At 30.8% G+C, this 12,324-nt stretch overlaps 2 protein-coding genes across 2 annotated transcripts; both read right to left on the bottom strand.

Moving 5' to 3' along the window:
* Window positions 1–2,431: 2,431 nt before the first annotated feature.
* LOC107020305 (D-inositol 3-phosphate glycosyltransferase 1-like) lies at window positions 2,432–4,369 on the bottom strand. The gene has a single exon (XM_015220607.2). The coding sequence runs from the start codon at window positions 4,144–4,146 to the stop codon at window positions 2,632–2,634; it is 1,515 nt and encodes a 504-aa protein (XP_015076093.1). The 5' UTR covers window positions 4,147–4,369; the 3' UTR covers window positions 2,432–2,631.
* Window positions 4,370–8,388: 4,019 nt separating this feature from the next.
* On the bottom strand, window positions 8,389–11,983 carry LOC107019169 (pollen receptor-like kinase 2). The gene is made up of 3 exons (XM_015219743.2): window positions 11,074–11,983; window positions 9,907–10,566; window positions 8,389–9,310 (listed from the first exon to the last, which is right to left on the bottom strand). The coding sequence occupies exons 1-3, from the start codon at window positions 11,765–11,767 to the stop codon at window positions 8,664–8,666; spliced, it is 2,001 nt and encodes a 666-aa protein (XP_015075229.1). The 5' UTR covers window positions 11,768–11,983; the 3' UTR covers window positions 8,389–8,663.
* Between the last annotated feature and the right edge of the window lie 341 nt (window positions 11,984–12,324).

Below are 12,324 nucleotides of genomic sequence, written 5' to 3' on the forward strand. Positions count from 1 at the left end.
GTCTATTTTCATTTTTAATCTTTAATTAGGAAAACGTCCTTCAACAAGTCTAAAAAGCCTGAACATACCTCAAGTGCCAAATTCGTGTCACGAATATTTAAGATAGTTCCTTCCCTTTTTGCAAAGTTCCGTAATGTTCACGATCTACCAATGATGCAATATTCATAAGTAAGCGAGTTTGTGGACATTCAAATTATTATAGGTATATCATAGACCCTAAACTCACTCATATCTCTAATCAAACGTCAAATCTTGATATAATTTATATGCCAATTTGTTAAATTTCAAGCCAAGAATTTAACCTTAATTTCTTAAATACACTAAAATTCAATTTTAGATCATATAATATATATCCAATAATTAATTACCTATCTCAATATATCAAACTGATAAATTAATTTTGTAAATGAATAAAATAAGAATAATTCCACCCATTAACGATGCACAACGTCGCAAGCCTGCAACGTTTTCCTCCTAATTGTCATTCTGTACAAGTGACAATTTTCCCAAATTGTTTGTCACATGCCAATCATTGGCAATCATTGCCCAATGATTGGCTCAACACTTTTCCCCATCATTCTTATACAAAAATTAATTATACGGGAGGGAAATTTGCAGATCAAATTTCCAGATTTTCACAATACGTCTAGCGATTAGGATTTTATTAGACTATCACCTAATAACCACACTAACGTCCCTAGAAATCCCAATCCGTGATAATAAATAAATTCTCAACTCACTATACACTACATCTTACCCATGAAAAAAAAAAAGCACCCTTAAATAACAACATAAGAATAAAATAATAACAACAATCTAATGCCCTCTGACAACCTACTTTAATATGCAGAATTGAGAAAGAATGAAAATTGCTTGCGTTTACCTGAGCAATTCTTATTGTTTTTCCTCTCGTTCGTCGCTTACGGTAAGTTTCTGCCTCCACCCTTTTTATTTTCTGAACAAGAGTATGTTAACCGTGAAACCCCACTAATCTATTATCTATATTACTTATTTAATAAAAGTTTCATCAACTAGGTACTTGTAGTTATCAATAGTTAAAATACTCCTTTTAATTTTTTTCAGAAGAGTCAAAATAGTCCTAATTCTCAAAACGACCTAGCGGGTCGTTACATAAAAAGTTCCACTTTATAAAGTGGAATAAAAAGTTCCACTTTATAAAATGGAATAAAAAGTTCCACTTTATAAAGTGAAAGAAAAAACTCCACTTTATAAAGTGTAAAAAAAAGTTTCGTTATATATTAAAAATAAACGTTACGAAACTAACGGAAAACGTTTAAATTATTGGATATAGTGGAACTTTTTCTTCCACTAAGCTTATTTTAGTTATTTACTAAAATAGTGGCTTATTTTGGTTACTTTTATATTTTTGTGGCTTATTTTGGTTCCCAACTCGCTGAAAAATGAGCTCATATTATTTGAAGTCCAACTCCATAATATTAGAATTAGAGAATAACTAAAGCTTTTATGGATTTTTTAATATAATATAGTGTTTTGAAAAATATTATAGGGAAATAACTTTAATTAATTATGGTAAGGTTAAATTAGAAATTAAGTGTAAAATTATTTATAAAGTGGACAAGTATTGTTGGACATTTCAAAATAATATAGTGACAATTATTGTTGGGCGAAGAGATCATTATTTTTCAACTCAATCTTCATATTTTGGTCTTTAAACCCTCAAACATTATTTTAAGGGTAAGGCTAAATGGCCAGAAAATTTTGCTTGAATTTGGCCAAAAATTTTAGAAGTTTATAATATCTTTTTTACTTCAAAATAAATTGAGTTTTTTTTTTAATTAAAAAATATTAAAATTAAAAAATTAAAAATATTTAAAAAGATAAATAACATTGGCAAAATATCAGTTCTGCCTAAATTCTGGCCAAAAGGATTTTACTTATTTTAATATCAAACATTGTATAAATATTAATACCAAATATTGTATAAATAAATATATATCATCTTAGCGTAATAGTCTTCAATACCATTTTCAATGTTAACATGTGCCATTACTTGGAAAGAGTGTAATCTGAAGAAAGAAAGAAAGAAGAGTAATAAATTTACTAATTTGATAAAACCAAAGAGAGGTTAGGAGGTCAATTCTATTTAATTTGTCCATATTTTAATATATTTGAAAAATATACGTATCATTTTTTTATTTTATCCCCAACATAATTATTTATTTCTCAAATCTTTTCTCAACATGTTCATACATGCTATACATCAATTATTAAAACAAAATATTCATATTTATCACTATTTTAAAAGGCATGCAAACTCCATAATAGTTAAGTGAAAATGAACGGAGAAAGTATTTTCTATAGAAATCTGAGTTGAAATCCATAGTTAAGTTTCCTTTTATTTTAAGCTTAATTAAGCAAAAATGAGTTGAACTTTTGAAAGATATTAAGAAAAACATACTTTAGGTCTAACTTAACCTAGAATTTAGCTCAAGAGGTAAGGACGATCCATACCATATAATGATTACATGTCCTGGACTCTGGAGCATGGACGATATAAGATGAAAATCCATATCGAATAAACAATGAATCAAGAAAATTGAACTTGAACCTCTAGTACTAACTTTGCTCTTGGTTTTTCATATATTCCTATCAATCCATCTCTTGATGAGGTTGATAGACACAATAATCTTCATTCTTCTGTTGTTTTTCCTCATTGTTACCTGAGATACAAAGAAATAGCCTCTCATACGCTGCAACCATTTTCGTTGCAGTAAACATCTTCAACCCTCTCTCCCTAGCAAACCCGCCTTTTTTCTCCAAATTTTTCTTTCCCCCTTCCCAAACTTCATACAAAACTCTCTTCAATTCACTTACTGTAGGTGAAAATGTATATCCCATATCTTCGTTGACAATAATAGAACCAGTAAAACTTGCTAGTTTTGTTGCCATCACAGGCTTACCTGTTAAAAATGCTTCCAATGGTACTTGATCTAAACCTTGAGCTCGTAAAGTTGGGTGTACAAATATATCTATTGCATTATAAAACTCCGCCAATTGAGCACGTTCTAATGGTCCTAAAACCATCACATTTGGTCCTAGCTCTTTGTATCGATCACCCCATGGACCATTTCCAGCTATTAGGACGATCACAGTCTCCTTAAATGTCGAGTTCTCTAAGAAGAGCTGTTGTAATGCTTCAAACATTAATGGATGTCCTTTATCTTTAACCAATCTACCTGATAATCCTAGGATTATCGATGACCTTGATCTATCTTGGTTGATACCTAATTTCAATCGAAAATCATTGCCTTTTGAAACATCTGGTTTGAATATTTCCTCATCTACTCCATTTAAGATGATATGAACGCGTTCTTCTGGGATCATATAGATCCTTTTAAGTACATCTCCAACATGATCACTCGTGGCAACATGGTGAGCATAGTACTGAAAGAACTTTACCTCTTCAACAACTTTCATCATTTTGCCATCGCTGATCACTTGTTGTGACGATGAATCTAGAGGATTTCTTACGAGTTCTTGTATGATATCAGAATGTATAGTCTCATAAGCAATTCCATGCCAGCTAACAGCGACATTATTCAGGTAAGTACTTGATTTTGTTAGTCTAAGACCTACACTCTCTGAATGTATAACATCAAAGGCCTTTGTCGCGTTTTCTTCTAAAAATTGCTTCCAAGCAACAAGTTGATTTAGATATCCTGAACCTATAGGCCTTGAGATGTGAAAATGGAGATTACTCATGGTACTTGGAATACTCGCGGATGAAGAAGTTGTGAAGATGTGAAGGTCATGTCCGCGTTTAGCTAAGGCAAGATAGAGTGTTAAGGCGTGTCGTTCCATACCTCCAGCTTGATTCTTTTCTGGCCATTTCCTGACAAAGAGACCAATTTTAAGGAGTTTTGTCTGAGGAGTACGACGTTGTTTTGATGAAAAAACAAGTTGGTTCCAAGCTTTTGGAAATTTGAGGAGATGAATTGGTTCCATTGATAACATTTCTTTGTTATTTTCTACTTGATCATGACAATAGCCATAACCAATTGAATAAGACCAATAGAGAAGAGGAATAGATGAGAAGATTGATAAAAAAACAAGAATAGAACAAGAAGATCTGAAATTGAAAGAAGTGGTTTGATGTTTTGCCATGACAAGAAGATGGAGTAGGAAGCAAGAAGATATTAAAGTGTATCATCACTATATCAAGCATTTTATGAGATTAAATGTAATTTATCTTTGTGATATGACTCAGGTTCAGATACTTTTGTTATATTTTAAAGTCAAACACTTCCACTCACTATATCACTATCAGAAATAAAGGTTTTTTCCATCGCGAATCAATAAAAAAAATATTTTGTACTACCAAATATAATTTGGCATAATACATAAATATATCCTTTAACTTTGTCTTAACTAGTATTTATGCCTTTCAACTCTGAGTGTTCACAAGTAAACACTTAAAGTGTATAAAGTTGAACAAATAGATATACACATCCTTCAAACACCCAAAGTTAAATGATAATAATTGTGAAATGAAATTAAATTAAAGAACATATTTATAATTACGTTTAAATGTACTTGGTAACACATAAATCTCATGGGGATTTGTAAATATAAGATTTCCATTAATAAAAAAAAATTACTCCTATTTTCCTAGTGAAAAATGTTAAATAGCTATTTCTACATATATTTTAATGAAATTAGTGTGAGAAGAAAAATAATCATGTTTCCATACAAAAAGAGTTTGGTAACTTCCTATAATTCAGCCATACATCATGCATTTTTTTCAGTGAATTATCTAGGGAAAAAACACATAGGAAAAATAAAATATTTTTACGAAGATAAACAAATTTATTCGTGCCTTCAATAAAAAAAGAATAATTTTCTTTAAAAAAATAAAAAAAATAATATATATATATATATATATATATATATATAGAGAGAGAGAGAGAGAGAGAGAGAGAGAGGGGTGGTGTCAGTGATAGAATTTTCTATTTTCTTAGATAGTTAATACTCCTTCCGTTATATAAAGAATAACCCAGTTTAACTTGATACGAAGTTTAAGAAAATAAAAAAAACTTTTGATCATGTAGGTCTAAATTAAAGTTATGTCAAATGTAGAAAATTGTCTTTTAATCTTGTGGCCTTAAACATGTCACGTGAAAAGTTATTATCAAAAAAATAAAGAGGTCATTCTTTTTGAAACATACTAAAAAGAAAAGGAGATCATTCTTTTTTAAATGTAGGGAGTATATAATATTGAGGATATTATAATTATTTAATTTTAAAAATTTAAAAATTCTATTAATAACTGATAATACTCCAGTACAAAAGTGTTAAGTGTAATTAACTCTTTATTTTTGAATTAAAATAAAATAATGTCTGTTCCTGTTGCAGATCTATCACGGAGCTTTAAGTTGACCATAATTATATTTAATCTGCTCACATTTCTCCATAAATTTAAGTATAAAAATTGTATATAATGTCAAATTATTAATTTAAATTAAATGTTGTAATTATTGTTTTATTTAATAGTGCTCTGTAGCAAATTCTCACTCGCTATTTTTTCTTTCTCGCTCGCCACTCTCCCCTTCGCCTCTCTCACCTTCGCCTTTCTCGCTTTATACAAACATAAATGTATAAATTGCACTTCTGTTTGCACAAAACAAGAAAAAATTATATACACATACAAATGCATATATTTTTGTCCTATACACTTATTAATATACAATACAAATATTTTCCTCTTCAATTTTCTTTTGCATTTCTCTCTTTCTCGCTTTATACAAACACAAATTATACAAAATATAATGTATAATTTTCGTATAAAACGAGAGAGAGAGAACGATAATTGATATACAAATATTTTATTTCGATTTAATAATATACTAATTCAAATTTTAAACAGATATACAAACACATAAAATTGAATCGAGAGGATGCCAACGATTTATACAAACGAGAGATTGGTAACAATTTATACAATGACCTGCCAACTAAATTATACAATCTGAAGAGGAGTCAACCAATTATACAATTATTTCTTTTATATATATATATATATATATATATATATAGCGAAATAGCATAACAAAGTTTGCTATAGAATGTAATTATGCAAATTATATCTATAACATACAAATATGAATTTTGTGTTTGCTGTATGTGAAAGTTGCTCTTTAAATATTGTGTTTTTTCTTATTTTTTATCTTAAATTATTTATCATAATTTTTTATAATATTCTTTTAATACATATGTCAATTAAAACAAGTAATTATATACAAAAAGCATATTAAAAAAGTCAAATAAGGAGCTGCCTGTGTTCTTTGTATCCGTAGGCTGAGGAGCAAAAGAAGGAATCCGCCCTTAGATTTAATGGGCATTTATCTCATAATTCGTTTCGAACCTTTAAATTAGTTCAAATATTTTGTTTATTATTCTTGTTTCTTGAGACTTTTCGAAATTTAATAATTTAACATGTCTAGGGACCCTAAATAGTTCGTTTCTTTAATGAATTTTTCTTTTTCAATTTCTTCTTTTTTTTCTTCGAGGGTTGTCTCGATAATAAGGTCACACAATTATATTGTTTAAGATATTGAATGCGGAGGTTATTATATTAACTGAAAAATGAAATTGTGTTTGATTGGTTGTAATATCATTTTTATGTGATTATTTATTTTCTTGATTTATTTATATCTTAATTATTATCATGAAGCTACTTTATTATTATTCTTATATTCACCTTGTTTATTTTCCTTTGTAATTTTATTCTTTCATTATTAAATATCTTAAAGTCAACCAAAGAATAAAACCTTTTACACTATGCAAAATATATTATTGTGTGTTTATAAAAAAAATCAAGTTTATTGTTTGATATATTCTTTAAATAGCAAGCACCACAATAAATTAAAATTATTTTAATATAATTATATGAACTTATCAAATTGAGCACAACTATTTCAATATCATTATACTTTTTTTTAACATTTTGATTCAGGTTTTATTATTATAACATTATATTATATTTTTTTTCATTAAAACTTTACTACATAGGATCTAAATACATCCTATATTTTCGAGACTTTCATGGTAAGATTATGTTTGTCGTTTGGTGTGAGGGATAAAAATAAATAATGATGGGATAAGAAATAGTGATGTGATTAATTTTTTGTATCTTGTTTGGTTGTCATGTTTGGGATAACTTATCCCACCATTTATATCATAGTGATGGGATAAGTTATGTCATATACATGGTGAGATAAGTTGTCCTAGAATAGTTAACCCCAGGATAACTAATCCTGGGATAACTTGTTTCCAACGAAACCACCCTTAAGTTATTCAATTTATATATGACGACTAAACAAAATAAAGCATCACTATGAAGTTTGACTTTAGGCCCCCAAACTTGTTGAGACGACCTCACTCCTGGATAGTCGAAACTTCCTCTATTTTACTGTTTTTTTATTTGATTCAGAGTTAAAAAATGTATAGAGATTTTTTAGTTTTATGATCTTAAACTAAAAATATATAAAAATAAATTAAAATATTAGTAAATACTATAGTCTTAAACATAACATGGAAAGTTAATTAAAGAGTTGTTAATTTTTTATTTTTTTTAAATGAAGTAAAAAGAAAAGTACGATTAACAAATTAAAATTCTAAGATTTGCGGTCTAAAATCTAAATCTTCTTTGCCCATTTATCAAGTTCGTCCAGGAATTTATTTGGTATGTATTTTCTTTTATGGTTCTAAGTTTCTGAGGTTATCTTAAAATTAGAGGTGAATTTAGGATTTTTTTTTTAATTCAGATTTTCCTAATCTCTATTTGCTAATAACTGGATTTAAACTTAATATTTTTATATATTTAGTAAACTTCTTTTAGAAAATACACAACTTAAACAAAAGTTACTAAATTCGATTAAATTCATATCCGAATTTTTAGCTCCACCTCAACTTAAAACATTGACTTGGAAAGATGAGGTATGGAAACAATTTCGCTAGAGGGAATGATTCTTTCTAATGATAGCTATGAAAATACAAGCGTTTACGTTAGACATTAGGTTTGGATTGGGTAGACAAACCCGATCTAACCTAATTCTAAGTGATATCACACACGAAGTTACTAATCGTCACTATAATTTCGACATAACTCTATAGGTGGGTATGCAATGGAAAGGAACATTTAATAAATATTTTCTTTTTATATCGTGATTAATAGAATTATATTTTCAAGAGAGACGAAATCGATTTGGAGCAATTATTTTGACTTTTGATGTTGAGTCCAACAATTTTAGCTACGAAAGATCCATAATTCTTTGTTTTTGCATGCTTTTGGATTAATTTTTACAATCCCCAAATATAATAAACTAGAAAAAATAAAAAAAAGAAAAGTGAAGGCAACTAGCTAAACTAGATTCATCAAGGACAATTTACATGTTCCCTTGCTTCAATTGAATCAAAACAAAAAAACACTTAACTTTCATTTTTTCTATCTTTTTTTTTTTTTTTTTGCATATTTATTTATTTTGTGGTTTCATTGAGCAATATATACGACCCCCAACCATGCATCAAACAAAATAAAGTCCCATCCCATATTTACCATGATGATATTTGAACAAATAAAAAAGTGTTACACACGAACTATGAATATGTATAACCAACACTCTCTAAATGTTCATCGAAACCTGAGTATAATCATCGGATAATCCTCTTGTAGAGTAGAAATCATCATCCCCATCTCTCTCTTTTACTTCCTCAATCCTTTCCATTGCTTCCTTCATATCAAACCTCTTTTCCATATCAAGATCACAACAACCCAAAGCTATCTTCAATAACTTCATCATTTCTCCCTCCGAATTCGTTGTACCCCTCATATCCTTCTCGAATACATCTACCTCCGTCATGTCCTCATTTACCACGGACCTTACCCACGTAGCCAAATCCGTGTCACTCCCCTTGCCTTGTTGCAAGAAATTAGACGGGAATTTGCCTGTTAACATCTCGAGGATCAATATTCCAAGCGTCCACACATCATTTTTACGTGTGATACGACCACTATGTTTGAATTCAGGAGATTTGTAAGCAATCATGTGTTCTTGCGCGTGTTCTAGGTTTACCACGGGTAGTAATGCATAGTCCGTGAGGAGGGGCTCGTAGGATTCATTCAGAAGCACGTTCGAGGACTTGAGGTGACCGTGGGGTGCTGTCAAGCTTGGTAGCTCGTTGTAGAGGTACAATAGTCCTTTGGCCACTCCCTTTACTATTTTCAATCGCGTTGGCCAATCAAGACTTGGTTGCCCCCGCGATTTATTACCTAGAAAAGAAAAACAATATGTTTAATGAGACGATCACAGAGTTCATCATAGTAAAAACTTAATATCCTAGATAAGATGATCACACGCCAGATCATCACTCTAGTAGAGAGTAGGTAGAGAGAACAACAAATGAGCCCTCTTCAAAAGATTTGAGTTGCATATCAACTCTGTTATAAAATGAATTGAATAAAATAAAGGGAAAATACATAAGTATCTTCAATCTATGCTCGAAATCTCAAACACACACTTATATTATACTAAGGTCTTATTACCCTCCATAACTTATTTTATAATTTTCTATCCGTTTTTGGCTTACGTGACACTATTTTCTGGGTCCAGCGCGTGTTGACATTTTTTTCAAGCTAGTGCCACGTAGACCGAAAAGGGGTAGAAAATTATTTAATAAAATAAGTTCAGAAAGGTAATATGACCTTAGTATAATATAAGTGTGTCTCTGAAATTTCGAGTATAGATTGGTGGTGCTTATTGGTTTTCCCTAAAATAAAAGGTCATAATAGACCGAGTTAATAAACTAAGGTGATAGTGCAAACCATGATTTTATGATCTAATTTACTTAAAAGTATGAAGTACATACCATGAAGATGAACCGCAAGGCTGACATTGTTGACATACTCTGAGACCAAAAGCTTTTCCTCTTTCCTATAGTAAAAAGCTACAACAGGAAGCAAGTTCTTATGACTCAACCTACCTATCCTTCTCATATGCTCATGAAAATCTTCCTTGCCTACATTATTCATTTGCCTAAACCTTTTGACAACCATAACGCGTCCCCTGCTTAGCGCAGCTTTATAAGTCGAACCAAACACACCGCTACCCAATATTTCAGCTGAAGCCTTTAATAGATCTGGCAAATCAAATTTTTCAATATCGTCTTTTAAGAATAAAAGTTTTTGTTGTACTTCAGGCCTCTTATTAGTATTAAGTACAGCGGTCCCCTCTGGAGACTGGTCAGGAGCAGCAATTGCTTGATTGCTGCCCTGTTCCATTTTGTTTAGATCTGCTGCTGAGGGCGCCCCTGTTTGGTTAGTAGCGCCCCCTGCAGCAGCTCCAGAGGGTGTAGGTATTGCTCTTGTTTCAGTTTCGGGTGTCTGCTTGCCCCGACGAAGAATGATGATAACAACAACAATTGCTGCTACTGCTGCTGCAACTGCGATAACCACCAATATAATTGTCCACAGAGCTACTTTTGGTTCACTCGTGCATTTCGATAATGGACCATCACAAAGATTATTACCTGTATTATTTCACAAAAATGAGAGCTTAACTCAATATTTTTTGAAGTTAAAATTTAGATATTCAAAAACTATATAAAAATTATTATGAATTGCAATTCTTCTAACGTCAATATGACGAAGAACTATAGTTAGAATGTGGGTTAAAAGGGCCATATGGGGAATGTGCTGATCGTTTGCTAATATGGACTTTGATAATCTTCCCCTCGTGAGCTAATTTTTGAGATTTAGTTAGACTCGAGTGTCATATCTTTATATGGTGTCAGAGTCAGGTTCATCTCTTTTTGGGTGATAGGGCGTGAAAGAAGTGGTATAGAGTCTCATATTGATTGAAAAATGGATTGAAGATCTGCTAATTTGGACTTGATCAATCCTTGCTAGCTTCTAGTTAGGCATACATGACATATCTTTACGACTACATTTTAAAATGTAGATATTTGTGTACGGCGTAGCTAGAAATTTCAAAAAAATGAAATTCATCCTACACATAGAAAAAAAATAAAAATTACCTTCAAATGCTGAAGGTTTGAGACTAGTAAGACCATGAGGAATTGGACCCTGAAGAGAGTTGTTAGCAAAATTTATATCCATAAGTCTCTCTTGAGTAAAATCAGGTATTTGGCCTTCAAATTTGTTGTTTTCAAGTCTTAATTCTGTAAGCTTAGGCAATTGACCAAAAACAGATGGGATTTTACCACTAATTTGATTATTAGCAAGATGAAGTTTTTTTAACCAATGCATCCCTTCAAAAAAACTATTGTCAATTTGGCCAGAAAACTTGTTATTTGTGAAATAAGCCGTTTTTAGCCCCGCAAGTTTACTTAAATTCGGTATAGGTCCTTCAAAATTATTGTTCATAACACTTATGGTCCTGAAATTAGGCAAATCTTTAAGAGCATCCACATCTATTGTCCCACTTAAGCCTTTATTCTCCAATTGCAACCCGAAAACGAATCCGTTTTCGCAAATAACATTATCCCAATTGGGTTTATCTGTCTTTTTATCGCAAGGTGATACTTTCGTATTCCAATTATTAGTTGCCCCATTTTTCTGCAAGGACTTGCTAAATCGAAGTAGAATTTCTGCCTCGTTATTATCTGATTTGATCGGGACAATGACTTGTAATAATAACACGAAAAGGATTAAGAGATGATGGTGATGATGATGACGATTGTGGTTGCTATAACGATAAGCCACCGACATTGCATAGACTAGTTGTAGGGGTGCGCACACTTGTGGGTGCGCGCCCTTTACAAAGGGCAATTACAAATGAGAAAATACTATGATTTAGAGTGAATGCAAAAAAATTTTCAACATCTCTAGGGAAATGGGATTGTGTGGGCATGCATGGGGAAGCACAAAGAGAAAGAGAGATGGAAGGGAGGTGAGGGAGGGAGAAGCTTAGAGTTTTGAGAGGTGCTAAGAGTAAGCTTGAAGGAATGGACAAATGGAAAGTAGGGAGTTCAAAGTTGACAATGTCATCTATGGTCTTTGGTGTTACTTGAGAAAAATATGCTTTGCCATTGAATTCAATTATAATTCAAATAAATATATATTTATCGCCTCCAAATATTTTAACTAGTGATTAAGGATATGTATGCCTGAATTTCATTAAATATATGTAATATGTTAAATGTTATTCGAATTTTGTGATCTTATGTTAAATATATAATTTTAAATAATTATTAGAATATAAATAGTAACATCATTTTTTTTAGTACTAAAAAAGAAAGTAAAGAAACACAAAAACTAGTGTAATT

The sequence above is a fragment of the Solanum pennellii genome, chromosome 5 (assembly GCF_001406875.1).
Source record: "Solanum pennellii chromosome 5, SPENNV200".
Taxonomy (NCBI): Eukaryota; Viridiplantae; Streptophyta; class Magnoliopsida; order Solanales; family Solanaceae; genus Solanum; species Solanum pennellii.